Here is an 18148-nt window from a genome sequence, read left to right as displayed (position 1 = left end):
TATAGATGGTAAAAAAAAAAGAAAATGTACTATGTAAGTTGGTTATCCCATTAAGGCATAAATTTTGGATTGTGAAAATACCTCTACAGTAAGATGCAAGATTTGCATACTGGCCAGAAAGGGCAAGTAGGACACTGTAGTTGACACATGGCCCAACTATGTGCTCTGTTATAACTTTTTTTTTTCTACTGAGTTAACAGGATAAACACCACCAGAAATAGACATAATTTACCCCAGGATTGAAAACTCTCCAGTAAGTAGTTTCCTTCTCATTCAAATTCTGACTCCAGGCTTTGTTCCGGGTCACTCACCCACAGCTAGAGCTTTGCACATTTTGCCTGTACCTTCCAAGATTTATCTACAAATGCCTTCTTAAACATCAAATTAGAAATGCTCAGAAACTTCTGAAAAGAACAAAATCAATTCAGAAATGCTAACAATCATGTCAATGATAAGGAAATCAAAGAAGTAATTACAGACCAAAGGTTTTCAGTTTTTAAAAAGCAAATATGTCATGTAGGCTGCTATTTCGGAAGGATGGGGCAAGAAAGATCATTTGATACTAGATAAGCTGTAATGTTGTATTATGATTTTTTAGAAAAAAATAATAAATTAGAAAATGTATGAGTTTCCCTGTTTTTCCTCTTTATCATTTCTCTTTATGGGCACATAAAATCCTAAGAGATTAGACAGTCTTCACTTTTTACCATATCCTAATCTGCTGCTTCACTTAACCTATATAGAAAGGAAGAGATGGAAGGTACTTCTGCCTACCCATGTGTAAAAATTCAGAAATATGCATCTATAAAAATATGCAGTATGGTATTGAATCATAAGCACAAATACCCGTCATACTGAATTTTGCAACTTCTTTTGTTTCTAGGTCTGCCTGAACATTTCCAATATTAAAGAAAAGGTCAACCAAAGGTCCAGATCTACAAAATCACCTGCATTTCATCTGAAATGAAATTCTTGACGATGGATTCAAATATATACATGCTATGATGGCAATTTTTGGAAATTGCCATCACATTTTCAACAAAATTCTAAGATTAATGACATTTACTAAAGAAAAAGTAAAAGAAATAAAAACTTTCTAAAAATTCTTCTGGGGTCTATTTAAAATAATCTGATAAAAGCCTCTCTGGATTCCAAAAACACATGTGAAGTGAGTATTAATTAGCAATTTAATTAGTGTTAGATTTTAAGCTGTGACAACTATATCCTCACATTCTAGCAGAATGACTAGCACAAAATAAGTCTCAAGTAGTGTTTTTAATGACTAAAGTGCTTATTTTCACTATCACAATGATTTTATATTAATCAAATTTATAATTCAGTAAACTGTGCCTTTATGTGTCCTACGTATTCATTATATTGAGAATCCAGCTTAAGTCATTAACACAGTTATGTCATTTGTCACATTATACATGTACTTTATTAGTCTAAGCATAAATCTGATCTCTTTTGCTAGTTGCTGTTCAACTTTAAAACTGCTCTTGACCTTAATAGACTAATGTTATATAATATTACATACTCTAATATTACATACAAGAAAATACAGCCAGTACTCAGAGAAAATAAGCCATACAGATACAGAAAAATAGCCATGTTACAAAAGAATAAAGCAACAAAATGTTGCTAGAGAATAAAAACTAGTTATCTGTATCCAAACTTATGAAAATTATTTGAGGACATCAATTCCTCCATTTGCCCTGAAAAAAACATTTAAATGAAGTATCATAAACTATCAATAACCCTTAAATTTGTATCATAAACTATCAATAACTCTTATCATTCAAGATAAAGTAAAAGCTTAATAAATTTTTTAAACCTTTTTCTTTTTTCTTGAGACAGGGTCTTGCTCTGTCACCCAGGCTTGAGTGCAGTGGCACAATCTCGGCTCACTACAGTCTCGACCTCCTGGGCTCAAGCAATTCTCCCACCTCAATCTCCCAAGTATCTGGGACTATAGGCATGTGCCACCACCTCTGGCTAATTTTTGTATTTTTTTTTTTTGTAGAGACTGGGTTTCACCATGTTGCCCAGGATGGTCTTGAACTCCTGGGCTCAAGCAATCTATCCACCTCGGCCTCCTCACGTGCTGAGATTACAGCTGTGAGCCACTGCACCTGGCCAAAAACAATTCTTATTTTTAGATTATGATCTTTATATAGTTCTCAACATACTCTATTGAGTTTTGGGGGTTCACAGTCAAAATGGATCTGGGAAGTTAGTTTAAAAGTTGCTAGGCAAGTAACTCCCTTTAGCAAGCTCGTGTGTTAGGACTGTGCCCTCTTGTACAGCCTATCTCATAGAAAGCACTGAGTTATTTTTCCTTTTTAACTTTATCACTTATTTATTTAGAGACCAGGGTGTTGCACTATTGCCCAGGCTGAAGCACAGTGACACAATCATGGCTCACTGCAACCTCAACCTTCGGGGCTCATGTGATCCTCCCACCTCAGCCTCCCAAATAGTTGGGAACACAGGCACAAGCCACCATGCCCAGCTAATTTTCAATTTTTTTGTAGAGATGAAATCTCCCTATGTTGCCCAGACTGATCTCAAACTCCTGGGCTCAAGTGATATTCCCACTTCAGCCCCACAAAGTGCCGAGATTACTGGTGTGAGCCACTAAGTCTTGATTATCTATTGCTATTTAAATACTCTTTTAAAAGTTTCTTTTACACATACAACATCAAGAGCCTCACTCACTGATCCCTTAATCCTCTAAGACATATTACCTTTTTTAAAAAATTAGAGAAACCCCGTCTTCTACTAAAAATACAAAATTAGCCAGGCGTGGTGGCACATGCCTGTAATCCCAGCTACTCGGGAGGCTGAGGCAGGAGAATTGCTTGAACCTGGGAGGCAGAGGTTGCGGTGAGCCAAGACTGCGCCATTGCACTCCAGCCAGGGCAACAAGAGTGAAACTCCGTCTCAACAACAACAACAACAACAACAAAATTAGAGATAGGGTCTCACTCTGTCGCCGAGGGTGGAGTACAGTGGTGCAATCACAGCTCACTGTAACCTCAAATTCCTAGGCTCAAATGATTCCCCCATCTCAGCCTCCCAAGGAGCTGGGATAACAGATGTGCACTATCATGCCCAGTTATTAATATTATTATTTTTTCGTAGAGACAGGGTTCTTGCTATGTTGCCCAGCCTGGTCTCAAGGGATCCTCCAAGGCCTCTCAAAGTGCTAGGATTACAGATGTGAGCCACCATGCCCGGCCTGACACATTTCCTTAGCAATATCTAACACTGTGGGATTTGTTTAAAAAACTTTCCTCACAGAGAGATGCTCCATAGGCATTTCACATTGTTTTACATATTTTTAGAAAATCCTGCCTGGTTCCTTTAATCTTCCATGCATTTCTATTCTACGGAGACAATAAAAGTGCATGTTCTCTTTATTCCTGTTGATTACTTACTCCCTAAAAACCTGATGGGAACTCATACCTGAATGTTCCAACCTCCACTACTGTCGCACCGGACCCTGACTGTGAGAAGCTGGGTGTCAGGGAGATCCTCTCAAATATAGTTTACTGGATCTCTCTTTGTGCAATTCCCATTTCAATCTGTAACCTATGAAAAAGCACTTTAAGAGCCACAAGAAATGTACTCATGTGATTGTTCACAGTGAAAAGAAGAAAACATTCTTCTTTCTTCTCCTAGGGAAAGCTAGGAGCCTAAATGTTGCCATCCTCACACTAAATGATCTAACAACAGAGGGTTAACACAAGAAGAAAAAGATAAGAAACTATCCTTTCCGACAGTCTCTGATTTTATTATGAAATCAACCCCCCAAAAATTGGGATCTTGGATTTTTTTCCTGAGAAAATAGGTAAAGAACATTTTCTTTTCTTTCGCCTTTTCTAATTTGCCTTTGTGCTCTTGACCCAAGAAACGGTATCTGATTACCTATCAGAGAGAATAATAAACCTAAATTGATGACTGACATTTTAACAGACTGAACAGCAATATTTCACCACTGAAATCCTGGACAATTTTCTAAGAGCTCTTTTTACAAGTAGGCTTCATAAATAGCCAGGACATTGAGGATTTAATTATGAAATCAGAATGCTTGATTCACGACCCTCTTTTCAGAGCCAAATACCTCTTCATTCTCAGACTCACTGTCTTGAAAGTGCAATCACAAGCACTTACCTTGTTTATTTCCCAGTCTTCCTCCAACTTTTCCACTGCAGCTGATTCCTGAGTAGACTCCTGCACATCAGAAGTGGCCTGCTTCTCTCTGCCTGGCAGAGTAAACTTTTCTTTCTTTTCTGTTGAGCGTTTTGATTTGAGAATGCTATTGAGACAACATTCCATCTCCTGCTTAGCAGATTCAAGCCTGTTTTCCAAATCTTTTTGTTTACACTGAAGTGATTTTATATCATCTTTAATAATCTTCTGCCCCACTGAAGATGTATTTTGCTTGACAGATTTTGCTAAAGCTAAAATCTTCTTTAATGTGCCATCTTGTAAACTGAGTCTATTCTCTAGTTCCTACGAGTGGAGAAAAGATTGTTATATCTCCATTCAATTGCCACAAAAGTTAATTGACTTTTGTAAATCACAGAGTACTCTTGCTTCACCAGTAGAAATATTTAAAAACTTAACAACTCATATCACATAGAAGAAACTTTGGCAAAATTTAAACCAATGCTGCATCCTGGATCAAATTCTCAAATACGTATTTTAAGATACTAAAATGTTTGCAACGAGTAATTTAGAACAACACAGGAGGCAATCAACAGATATTCATTGAATATATATGTTTTGTTCAAGATACGTCTTTGTCATACAATCAAAACACTGAATAATAGGTGCCTATTATGTGTGAAGTATTAAAAAGAATAGAAGAATCATTTAGAATATACCCAATGAATCTAATGCTAATATTTAAAATTCAGAGCAAAACTTTGTGTTGATGAGAAATTCATCTAGTGTACTGTCTTAAACATAGCAGAAAATCAATATTTAGTAAATGCGTAAACAAATATGACTGATTTTAAAACTCTAGACTGAAAAGGAATTTGATGTACTGCAGTAGCTACTTTGAACTAGAATAAATCTAGGTGAACGATGTACAGTTTATCAGTCGTTATCCTAATGGGCTACACAAGAAGCATTCACTCAATCATTCATTCATCCAACTAACAGCCAAGTACCATGACAGATTTTGAAGTTACATAAAGGAGTAACATACAGGCCTTTCAAGGTCCTACAGTCTAGTGGGTAAAACTGTCCCTGAGGGCCCACCAAGTGAGGGTCAATTCAAATTATAAATGGATTTGTCCACTAAAGAAGGACATTCTCATTTATTATGACTGGTCAGAGCTTTAATTACCTAAGAGTCATCTGAATACCAGTGGAATTTCTGACAGAGGACACTGATTAATCACACTGTAATTAACACTGATTTTTTTTTTAAATGTCTATCATGTCTGGACACTGTTTAGTACCTGCAGTTTCTGCAATTTTCCCTCAACCGCTATTTGATCCACAGGCTTATCAGAAAAACTGACAAATTCCTTGGAGAAATTGTCCAATGTAGTATTCAGGTCTGTGACGCAAACCTGGTATGAATCATGTTCTCGAACGTGACCTTCCAAGTTTTGCACAGAATCCTAAAAATAAAGCCACAGACAATTTACAAATTATTTCTCTCTGATTGTTTTCACTCACAAAATAATTAAATGACTAATAAATACTTGTTTACCAGTTTCATCTTGAAACAGGAATACAGCTATAAATTAGAGTTCTAAAGATTTTAGAATTTGAGATATTTCACTGCAAAGTCTCCATCTCCCCCCCAAAAAAAATGACTCTTATTGAAAACAATGTTTTTTCCATGCTTCTTTGCCTTCATTTCCCCTTCATGAAGATAATTTATTTGTCAAGATGTTTATAAAATGAAATAGCTACAAATTATATCATTAAATCCCAAACATTCATGATAAAGCAGCTTCCTTAATTATCCTTTGCAATAAAACCAACTACCAATTTCCACACTTGGAAATGAGACCATATGAGATCAAACTAATCTCAGATTCATGTCTTAAGAATCAAACTCCAAACCTGTGTGTTAGGAAAATGTAATCTTAACTCAAAAGTAAAACCACCTTTAGTTTCTCTCCCTGGGATAGGAAAATACAATGACCACAGCTGATCAAAAAGCAGCAACTACTAAATTAAACAATTTACAGAAGAACAGGTCTATCTTAACCCCTGCCCAACTTCTGCTATCTGTTCAAGCAGGATTTCTTACCCAGGCAATCTTTACATGGAAGCTGGCTTTCAGTGTACAAAGAATTATAAACAGTTCTATTAAAAGAATATACTCCCTCATGACAAGCTGACATTTTACCTCTTAATTATTATTTTTTTTGAGATGGAGTCTCACTCTGTTGCCAGGCTGGAGTGCAGTGGTGCAATCTCGGCTCACTGCAACCTCTACCTCCTGGGTTCAAGCGACTCTCCTGCCTCAGCCTCCCCAGTAGGTGGGACTACAGACGCGTGCCACCATGCCCGGCTAATTTTTGTATTTTTAGTAGAGACGTGGTTTCACCATGTTGGCCAGGATGATCTCAATCTTCTGACCTTGTGATCCACCCACCTCAGCCTCCCAACGTGCTGGGATTACAGGCGTTGAGCCAGTGTGCCCAGCCTGCCTCGTAATTATTTTACTGAAGATTAGGCAGGAAGATCTGAGGGAGGGGCACTGATAAGAAGGTGGATATAAGATAACTGACATAAACTACTAACAACAGATGATGGATGGATGGATAATATTGACACTGTTACCTTCACAGAGATGCCTGAAAAATCTTAACCCATTCTACCCCTAAAGAGGGGAATTTTGATGAGAGAATATAATATCATCATCAAATAATACAATAGCAAAATGAGCTGGATTTATTCTTCCATCCTTGAGAGTTAGGATTTTCATCTAAAAATGATAAATTAGGAGCTGGGTGCAGTGGCTCGCGCAGGTAATCCGAGCTATTCCAGAGGCTGAGGCAGGAGGATTATATAAGGCCAGGAGGTCTAGACCAGCTTGGGCAACAAAGCGAGACCCCATTTCTACAAAAATAAAAAAATTAGCTGGGTGTAGCGGCGCATGCCTGTAGTCCTAGCTACCAGGTAGGCTGAGGTGGGAGGATCGCTTGAGCCTAGGAATTCGAGTCTGCAGTGAGCTATGACTGCAACACTGCACTCTAGCTTGGGTGACAGAGAAAGACACTGTCTCTAAAAATAAATAAATAAATAAATAAACAAACAAACAAACAAACAAGATCAATCAAATTAGAAAGCTCTTAGTTTACCAAAAGAACAACAACAGGCCAGGTGTGGCTTACGTCTGTAGTCCCAGCACTTTGGGAGGCCAAGGCGGGAGGATCACTTGAGCCCAGGAGTTCAAGACCAGCCTGGGCAACATGGCAAAACCCCATCTCTAAAAAAAATACAAAAATGAGCCAGGTATAGTGGCACATGCCTGCAGTCCCAACTACCCGGGAGGCTGAAGCAGGAGGATCACCTGAGCCCGCAAAGGTTGACGCTGCAGTGAGCTGAGATCATGCCACTGCACTCCAGCCTGGGCAAAGAGTGAGACCCTGTCTCAAAAAAATAAAATAAAATAAAGTAAAACAAAACAAAATGAACAACAACAACAGATAGTTCCACATATGTCTGGCATACTTATGTATAATTAGAACAATCATTTAAAGCATTATTTTGACCACCTCACCTGCAGTTGTTGAAGAAGACTTTCGTGTAGATGCTTTATTTCCAGCCAAGGCTCTTCACTGAAGCTGGGATTTTTAGTGCACTCCAAGAGGTAGTTTCCTTGAGATTTTAACTCCTTTAGCAAGGATGTCAAATCTTGGGCTTTCTTGAGGAATTTCTTATAAATCTTTAACTGAGCTTTCTTCTCCTGCAGACCATGTTGTAGAGCAAAGCCTGCTTCCTGTTTCTTCTTTAGTTCTATGAGCATTAATCTCAGATCCTCCTTACTTTGTAAATATTTCTCTCCTTCTAGTAGAAGCTTTTCTTGATGGCTAAATTTCACAAAATATTTTATAAATGAAATGATATTTAGCAAAATGGACTAGCATTTTGCCTATTATGTAACACACATCCTAATAAACATTAAAATAACACTAATATACATTGTTCCCAGAGACTCTTTTGATATTAGAACACTGTAAATAACACTGTTTAGCTCAGAAACCAAGACAGAAATTATTTGAGTATTACTAAAAAATAATTGTTTTCTGTTACATAATTTGACCAGAGAATATTTAATAATTTAGATTTCAAACAAGTCCCAACAGTTTCTATTAATTATATTTTCCCATATTTTACTTCTTCATAAAGTAAAACAAACATTCCGTACATTAACCAACTAACTAGTTTATGCTTTCTATAGCTTAAAATTAAGATCTGATTGGCTCTTCAGACAAACATAAAATTCACATTTCTAAATATTAAATGTACCATTGTAGACATGATATGAATTAAGAATTTTCACTAGAATTACATCCATTGGATTCAGCCAACATTTATCAATGTTCACATATTTAAGAATTTCTTAAAATAAATATTTAAGAGCATTAATTATTCTACAGTGATACCATGCAGATAATGAGGTTATCTGGTTTTGGGTTCTGTCTCTGACACTGTGGATGTCCCTGACATTACCAACTTTCTCTCTAGCAGATATTATATCCAAACCCAGGAGGCAGACAAAACATACTTGTTATGGCTTCACTGGGCAATGGGATATGATGCAAGTAGTGCAGGCATGCCCTTTACCTTAGGTAGGTGCTAGCTAAATGGAGTGTGTTGTCCCACTGGTTGCTGATGTCAGTGAGGGTCTTCTGAACCAGCGGGGCCTCGCTGCTCTCAGCCTGCTTCATGATGGTCTCTATTCTGGCATCCCCTTCAGGCTTCAGCAAAATGATTTCCTGAATTAAATAAAAGAGATTTTATAATGTCATTTGCATTACTTAGAGATACTACATGGTATCTCTTTATTTGTAAGCTTTATATAGAGATTCTACCTGTAGGGTATATTTCAACATAATCTTTTCATTTTTATATGTACCCGAAAGACAAAGATATCTCTCTTCACATTGTATATAGTTCTCCATAAATATTTGTCAGTTTGAGCTGACTGCATTCCTGCTCTTCTCTAGATTTTCAATACTTTCTTTATGCCCCCAAAACCCTGGCAAAACCTCTTCCTATCCACTCTATTATTTATGGATGGAGAGTTATGATAACAATCTGACAAGACATTTTTATAACCTAAGCAGAGACTTATGACTTCCCATAGGAAAATACAGTGTCCCTCATGTCAACTCTTGTTTCTCTACCATGACATAATTAATTCTCATTCTCACTTTCTCTGGGAAAACGTCTGGATATAATCCCAAATGATTCTGATCATTTACTAAGTCTCACCAACCTTAAGAGCTCACGATTTTTGGCCATTTCTTCCTCTAAGAATGCTTCAATGAATGTGATTTCAGTTCTCCTAGAGTTCCTTTTAAACACAAGTGCTTCCGTCCCCTGTATTTTTATCTAGTGATTGAATTTTTAAATTTACTATAATTAAATTTTAATTTTTAAAAATGTTTATTGAATCTCCCCTTACATAAAAAGGGAGCCCAAGGGAGCTTGAGACTTCCTTGCTTTCCCCTCCCACTATCTAATAAACTTTTATGAACCATACACATCCACTGTGAAGAACTCCCCTGCCTCGACATTGCTGATGCTTCTGCTATACTGACATATGTTCTTTTGACATCCTAGCAAACTCCCTCCCACTAGCGGCTCTGATTCATTGTCTTTATTTCAATTCTTCTGCACTCAGTGAAGACGGACAATAGGCACTGCTCTCTCTAAGACAGGACATGCTTTCTCTCTTTCATGTGCATCAAAGTAATTTTAGATCCGTCACAACCCTTCTTTTTTGTAAGCTCAGTGATCTGAATTTCTTCAACCATTCCACAGTGATCTGATTTTCCATTAAGAAGCACATCTTTACAGTTTTCCTCTAAATCTTTTCAAAACTAGAGTTCACTCAGACTTCTGAAATTTAGTTTCCATAGTTATACCTTGATTTTTTGGATTCTTTCCTCAAGTGGCATTTTGCCTTCGGATGAATTCAAAACCATAAGGGACTCTTTAATCTCTTTTATCCAATGAATTACATCATGTGCAAGATCATTAAAGCTCTGGTCCTCTGTGGGTGGTAACTTATCCTCTTCCTCGATTTCACTTAGTTGTCTCAGTAATGTCTGGTATCTATCCATCAAACATGTTGATTCCATTATTATTTCTTCTTCTTCAGTAAACCCATATTCCTTCAAAGAGTTGTTCAATTGGGCCACAGATTCAAACTGTTCCCTGTAAATTCCAAATACCATTTAAAGTTTATAGGAGTAACCACACCATGGAAGAAACCATTATCTCAGGTAATGTATTTCATACAAGATCAGCTATACCTCTTTCTAGCTAAAGCTTGGCAGAACAGCTCAGTTTTCTCCCCTGATTCTTCCATTCCTTTCCATTTCTCTTCTTGATTAGTCAACCACTTACTCAGGTTTCTATGGTCATCCTGGAGTCTAAAAGAACATTACACATGTTTAAATACAAAATAAGCAAAAAGTGTTTATACCAAAGAAAAGGACGGCACAAACCTTGTGACTCAACCAGGTTTTTATAATATGTTTGTTATAATTTAGAGAGAATGTAATTTGTAATATAACAAATCTAATTAACAGCCTGTATGATAGCGGGGTTCTATAGTATTAAAGAAAACCACACAAACGTCTCATAGACAACAGGAAACAGAAAACTTTTTTCAGACTATCCCATGAACCTTTGCTACATTAGACAATGTGAAGATTTTTCCCGAAATTTTATATTTCTAGCACCAAACCTGGATTGAAAAGTATGCCTTTTGTGTGTGAAATTTGTGTGTACTGCATATCCCAGTGCTCTCTGCGCTGAGGCAGAGTACAAATAAAGATATGGTTAGAAAACATGTTATTTAGATATCATCTTTATTTCCTACCTCAGTAGCTGCTGCAAGGAGTCTTCAAGCTCCTTTGCTCGAGCCTGGCATATGGACTCCATTTTTTCTAATTCGAATTCCTGACCCACGAGCCAACTGATAAGCTCCTTCACATGTGCTTTGGGCAGATGCTTCTTCACGTGCTTCAGTACGCTGTCCACCTGCTTTATTTTACTGTTTCTTCCTTCAAGAGTCAAGAAATCCTTCAGAAAGACAAAAAGTCCATTACAATCTCCTGGCAAGTCTGAATGTGGTCTCTGCCACCCTCACGACACTTTTCCAAACCAGTACACAGACATACCACCTTCTTAAGATCCTATACGAAAGAAGGGTGATGGAGATGTGGCTATCTCCACTGGCAGATGATTTATAATAGTTCTGACTTCTTGGGAATTACATCAAGCAAAGCAACACAGAACCACCAGGAAGATCAGCAGGAGCAAGACCAGGACAGCTACATTTTCCTATCCTGGCTACGTCCAACTTCTCCACAGACTATTCTCTATTTAACGTTGCCCAAATAAGAATTTTATCTCAATGTTTACGTTTCAAGGTTTGGGCATCAATTGTTAAGGCCCATGCAATGGGCAAAATTAAAGGCAAACAAGCAAACAAAAAAAGATGAGACTTCAAATTGTTAGAAGAGGGGTGATTCTATCAGTAAAGAATGGTACCATCAAAGCAAGGAATTAAACAGTGAACATTTAGTGCCATTGATAAGCTTAAAAACATAACTAATCATCAAAACATTAAAGTAATAGATAGTCTACCCTAAAATGATCAAGATTTTAGGGTACCGCAGGCCTTTCATACGCCCCCATGAACTCTGCCTTTCATTTCAGGATATCCTCCACTACGTTCCAACCAGAAATGTACTGAAGTTCAGCGGCAATTTTTAAAAGAAATATAACTGGAAAAAGATGTATAAACAAGTTAAAATACCTCTTTCAAGAAAGGGGATTTTAAAGTCCAAATTAGGTCTTTATTTTTTATCAAATGTGATTTCAACACAACTGAATTCCCCAGTGGACACTAAATTAAACAGCATCTTAGAATATATGTAAAAGTAGAGATTCTGTAAGCCATTTGTACACATACCCAATAAATAGAGTCTTAAATATTTGGAAAAAGGCCAAGTTATTTGGGAATATTATCTCTTATGTGAAAATATCAGTAAGTCAAAATACTTATTACTCTATTTCTTTTTTATTTGAGACAGGGTCTCACTCTGTCGCCCAGGCTGGAGTGTTGGAGTGCAGTGGCATGATCTCAGCTCACTACACCCTCCTCCTCCCAGGCTCAAGCGATCCTCTCACCTGGGACTACAGGTACTTGCTGCCACACCCAGCTAATTTTTGTATTTTTTGTAGAGATAAGGTTTCACCATGAGCTTGGTGAACCTTTTACCAAAGTTCGAGACCCAGGCTGGTCTCGAACTCTTGAGCTCAAGTGAGCCACCAGCCTCGGCCTTCCAAAATGCTAGGATTACAGGTGTGAGCTACTGTGCCCAGCCTCCCTATTTATTTTGATACAGGTCTATGCCTCCAATATTTTAGTATTGAAAATTTTTATTAAAAATACACATATATCTCTTACAGAAAGTTTTTGTAGCTTTTGTTCCACACTCTTTTTTGTTTCTGATGATTCAAAACACTCCTTAAGGTTCATTTTAATGTTGCTGAACCAGTCATTAAAGTTCTTGCATTGATCTGCAGGGGGAAAAAAAAAGCTCTATTCATTCAAGGAAGACTTCATACATCTTGTTAAAGTGAGAGATTTTGAAACTTGTTTCCCATGCCATAGATATACATCGTTGTGAAAGTGGTAATAACCTCTGAAAGCCAATTTTGAGGGCTAATAAAGCCTAGACAAGGTTTCACCATAAACTTGGTGAACCTTTCACCAAGGTTTGAGACCCAGGCTGGTCTCAAACTCTTGAGCTCAAGCAATCCACCCGCCTTGGCCTCCCAAAGTGCTAGAATTACAGGCGTGAGCTACCGCACCCGGCCTCCCTATTTATTTAGATACAGTTCTATGCCTCCAGTATTTTTACTACAATTCATCAAACAATTGTAGTGTATCTTCTATACCAAACCTCCAAGCATACAGGACACTCAAAGACACTGCCTGGACCGCTTGTGCACCAGTATTTCCCCAGACTCACCAACCACAATGAGCAAGTCAAACACTAGGACCTTAGTGACTTACCTTCAAGAAAGAAAGAAAGGTTTGGAGCTTGCAAGAACTAGGTGTTATTTATGTCAAGCATAAATCAGTCTTTGCTCCCAAAAGATTTATCTGATTATTATTTCCTTAAATGTAGTCTGTGCAAACCATCTCTAAGTCAGGCTTAGATTAGCTTTTGTGTTCACAGTACTACATTCATACTTCAAGAGTCCCAGAAACAAAATAAGAGAAATGTTGCACTCACCATTCAATAACTTAGAAAAGTGATCTTGCAAAACACTTTTTTTGGTATTAAATAAATCACTGACACTTTCATATTGCTTTTTCAATTCAGAGAGTTCAGGAGTCAGACAACCTATTTGATTCTCAAGTAATATCATACTGTGTTTTTGCTGTAGAATTTGCTGTTGTATCTCCTAAATGCATAAACAAACAACAACCATTAAATCTTAAAACAGGCTCAAATTACACAAAGCATACTAGATCTCAATTGTTTTGTAAAAATCTCAATGACTCTCTGTTGAGTGGATTCACGTTCTCTTTGCTAGTAAATGTATGATACAATGCAAGTTAATATCAAATAATTATCATGCACAAAGCAATTCAAAGATGAAAATGCTAAATATACAAAAGCGGTTTTTCTGAGTTTTCTTCTTCGACTTTTTTTTTCTATTTTTATTAACTCTAAGAGCTCAAGACAACTGCAAATAGTGTGAAAATAAATCTGAACCACAGAAGACAAGCAGCTCGGTAGCACCTCTAGTTTAGTGAAGATCTCCAAGCTGTCAGAAGGAGACAGGGCTTTTAAGAGGGATTCAGTCATCCCGATCTGGGTCTTGGCTTGGTCGAGATCCTCCCTTAGCTCAGCAGTGCTGCCACTGAGTGCATGGCAGTTGGATTCTCCTGTTAAGCACTTCTGTACATGTTCCATCTTGTTCAAAATAGAGGACTCCATGACCTGAAATCATGAAATATATGAAGTTGTATAACGGTCATTATTTAACTAGATTTAAGACAACTGCATTGCTAGAGAATGGGTTGAGATCATTTCAATGTGAAATGCATTCTTCTCATTGTTCTACGTTTTTCTATGTCACTGATACAATTTGAATTTTGCCTTTAAAGGATAAAGCATAACATAAAAAAACTGAAATGGGTATTCTGACTTTTTTCTAAGAGACAAACTTGATCCTTCCCCTCAACACAAGTTTAATCTAGCATACCAACTAAGGTGCTGTCTCATGGTGCTCATGACATAAAATATAAAGAAAAATATATGGAAAAAAATTAAACAGCCTGCTTTTTATTGAGTATTTATGATGTACACAGCATTGTGGTAAGCACTTTGTGTACAAAATACAGGCTTAAGAATGTTAAGTAACTTGTCCAAGATTATAAAGCTAGTAGGTAGTACAGCCGGAACCTCACCCAGAAGGTCTTAACTCCAGCACTCATATTCAACCACTATGTACCTAGATCTAAGAAAAACAAAAACAAATCTCTTCACACAACAGAAAACCATACTTGTGGCAATCTCTCTCTTTCTCCATCTAGCAAATAATAAACCTAGGATGACTTGAGTGAAATTCTCCTTCCTATACCCAAGAAACACATAGAAAATAATCATTACTTTACACAGACGCACAGGCAACATTTGCCCTCCATACCTGAGGCCTGTGAAATAGGTGAGGGGAAAATAAAGGACTACAAAAATATAATATCATTCATGCTAAATATGGAATAAATATATTTAACTATACCAACTATCAGAAATTTGGTGGGACTTAACATAGGAATTGAATAAATGATCCTAATTTTATTTTAGGCTTTATGTTTAGAATGCATGGTTTTTAAGCATTATTTTAGAGGCCATAGGGCAAGCTTGTCCAATCCACGACCCAACATAAATTCCTAAATTTTCTTAAAACATTATGAAATTTTTTTGCTATTGTTAGTGTATTTCATGTGTGGCCCAAGACAATTCTTCTTCCAATATGGCCCAGGGAAGCCAAAAGACAGAACCCCCCTGTTATAGAGAATCTTTAATTGGGCCTTTTTTTTCTTCTTTTAGAGACAGGGTTTTGCTCTGTCGCCCAGGCTGGAGTGCAGTGATATGATTATGGCTTACTGAAGCCTCAATAACTGAAACTTTTAAATAAAAATTCTTACCTGCAATTCAAGAGGTATTTCACTGCTTTGGAGCAAAAACTGTATTTCAGCCACTCTTCTAGAAAATTCTGAAGTTTTTTGTTCATGGACTTGTAATTCTTCCTAAAACATGTAATTTTAAAGGATAGTGTCTTTTTATTTCATACCTTATTTTCTGATACCTGTAATTACTACTGTTTATATATAGAAACTGAGAGAGCCCTTGAATTTCCCATAATCATGTGTGTTTTGTCAGAGTCCTAGAAGTTACAAATCCAAGTGCCTTCAGGGGTCAGGCAAATGCTACAACCAAGCGTCTTTCTAGGTATAAGACAAGAGAAATGCTAGGCCTGTGCCACAAGAGAATGCACGGTCTGCCTTAAAGCATTCAATTTCATAAATATATTTACAAATTGCATACCCCATGTGTGCGCATCTGCACGCGTGCACACACATACACACACACGGACACACAATTTTAGCAGATTTTGGCCCACAGCTGTCAGTTTACAATTCTTAACTTCAGATTTTTAAACAACCTGTAATCCAAGACAAATTTAAAGGACTCTTAGAAATGATTCATTTATACTTAGAAAATCATAGTTTCACTTAATACCTATTATAATTTATCCAGGAAACTTGAAATCTCCAAACAGTTCAAAAACTTTTTCCAAATATGTAAAAATAAATACATGAATTAAAAAGTAAATAAAATAGAGACAAAACAAGATCTGAGGCATTAGCATACATTTTTATGTTACGTTGAACCACATATAACTGGCAACAGTTGGCTGTTTTCTGACCTAGCAAGAGAACAAATTTTTTTTTTTTTTTTTTGAGACGGAGTCTCCCTTTGTCGTTCAGGATGGAGTACAGTGGTGCAATCTCTGCTCACTGTAACCTCTGCCTCCCCAGTTCAAGCTATTCTCCTGGCTCAGCCTCCCACATAGCTGGGATTAAAGGCACATACCACCACACCCAGCTAATATTTTTGTATTTTTAGTATAGACAGGGCTTCACCATGTTGGCCAGGCTGGTCTCAAACTCCTGACCTCAAGTGATCCGCCTGCTTCAGCCTCCCAAAGTGCTGGGATTACAGGTGTCAGCCACCACACTCAGCTGACAACAAATTTATATGATCCAAACAAATAATATGTAAACAAACAAGCAATTAGGAAGAATTCTTCCTAGAGTTGAAAGAGAAATAACTTTGATTCTTTCCAGATGCCACAACCTGAGATTGTTGTTTTAAAAAGTAGCTTTTCTTGAAGCTCTATAAAGATGGTGATACTCAGCCATGTATTTTTTCTGATCTTTATAAGGCATTGTTTAATTCAAATATGAAGAAGGCCGTCTAAAATCATGGTCTAGATTGGAGGTTAACTATAGCCGGAGAGCTGATAGCCTGTTTTTATAAATAAAGTTTTTACTGGAAACCAGCTGCTTTCAAGCATTTATATTGTCTCTCGCTGTTTTCAATTCTCCAACAGCAGGGCTGAACAGTTGTGGCAGAGACAAATGATCCACAAGCCTAAAATATTTACTATATGGCCCTTTAAGAAAAAGTCTGCTGGCTGGGCGTGATGGCTCACGCCTGTAATCCCAGCATTTTGGGAGGCCGAGGCGGGCGGATCACGAGGTCAGGAGCTCAAGACCAGTCTGGCCAACACAGTGAAACCCCGTCTCTACTAAAAATACACAAAAAATTAGCCAGGTGTGGTGGTGTGCGCCTGTAATCCCAGTGTACTCAGGAGGCTGAGGCAGGAGAATCACATGAACCTAGGAGGCGGAGGTTGCAGTGAGCCGAGATTGTGCCACAGCACTCCAGCCTGGGTGACAGAACGAGACTCTGCCTCAAAAAAAAGAGAAAAGAAAAAGTCTGGCAACCCCTGGGGTCTGTATTGCTACCCAGGAGCAATTATGCATTTTGTTGGCGCTTTTGCTAGGAATTCTTCATCTTTTTCATACTACCAATCCCTTTGGCAATCTGGTGAAGCCTATAGACCCCTTGCGTAATAGCAATTTTAAAATAAAGCATAAACTAAATAAGGTAGAATTACAAAGGAAAACAATTACATGATAGTTATCAAAATATTAAAAACAATTTGTGATACGTAATACTAGCACATGTTTCCCCATTATATAACAAGATCTAGCAATAGATTTACTAAATCCCATACTTTCAAAGTATTGGTAAGGGTAATAGATTCAACAACTGAATAATGATCCAAAAATGTCTGTGATTTTCTTGATAACAAAGTCACATATGAGCATCCTAATGTTTGTTGACTATATTCATAAAAAATAAAAAATGTCAATTGTGTACCAAGAAAAGCATGTTTTTTATCTGTTAAATTACCTTCAGCCTTTCTCTGTCCTCTTCAGTCAACTGATGTAATTCCATTTTTTGAAGGGCCTTTTCTGTCCACTCATCAATGACATTTTTTAAGTTAAAAAGTTTGTCCCACAAAGCTAGAGCTCGACCAAGACTTTCATAGTAATCTTCTGTCTTCTCATTTACCTACCGTAATTTAAAAAGAGAAACAACATATGTAGCAGTGAAAAGTCTGAAAACCACTGTTTCAGCCAAACACTGTTTTAAAATAAAATTTTAGTTTACTATTACTGGATAATTTGCTTTATTCATCAACAAAAATTTGCTTTAAAATATCATGTAGTTCTTTCTCTTAAAAAATAAAAATAAAACTTACCTGA

General features: G+C 37.1%; 1 protein-coding gene across 11 annotated transcripts in view; it reads right to left on the bottom strand.

Moving 5' to 3' along the window:
* SYNE2 (spectrin repeat containing nuclear envelope protein 2) overlaps positions 1 to 18148 on the bottom strand; it is a 374696-nt gene that overhangs the window by 191329 nt on the left and 165219 nt on the right. For all 11 annotated transcript variants that reach the window (XM_055362017.2, XM_063697890.1, XM_055362019.2 and 8 more), the window contains exons 34-45: positions 17793 to 17954; positions 15455 to 15556; positions 14043 to 14243; positions 13530 to 13701; positions 12695 to 12807; positions 11099 to 11301; positions 10527 to 10646; positions 10137 to 10428; positions 8830 to 8981; positions 7763 to 8072; positions 5478 to 5642; positions 4177 to 4518 (exon numbers count right to left, since the gene is read on the bottom strand). In XM_055362017.2, the coding sequence (XP_055217992.2) occupies positions 4177 to 4518; positions 5478 to 5642; positions 7763 to 8072; positions 8830 to 8981; positions 10137 to 10428; positions 10527 to 10646; positions 11099 to 11301; positions 12695 to 12807; positions 13530 to 13701; positions 14043 to 14243; positions 15455 to 15556; positions 17793 to 17954 (2334 nt within the window). The remainder of the gene's footprint in view (positions 1 to 4176; positions 4519 to 5477; positions 5643 to 7762; positions 8073 to 8829; positions 8982 to 10136; positions 10429 to 10526; positions 10647 to 11098; positions 11302 to 12694; positions 12808 to 13529; positions 13702 to 14042; positions 14244 to 15454; positions 15557 to 17792; positions 17955 to 18148) is intronic.

Source organism: Gorilla gorilla, chromosome 15 (assembly GCF_029281585.2).
Source record: "Gorilla gorilla gorilla isolate KB3781 chromosome 15, NHGRI_mGorGor1-v2.1_pri, whole genome shotgun sequence".
Classification (NCBI taxonomy): Eukaryota; Metazoa; Chordata; class Mammalia; order Primates; family Hominidae; genus Gorilla; species Gorilla gorilla.
Note: the sequence above shows the minus strand (reverse complement) of the source record. Positions and strands in the feature narration are given on the sequence as shown.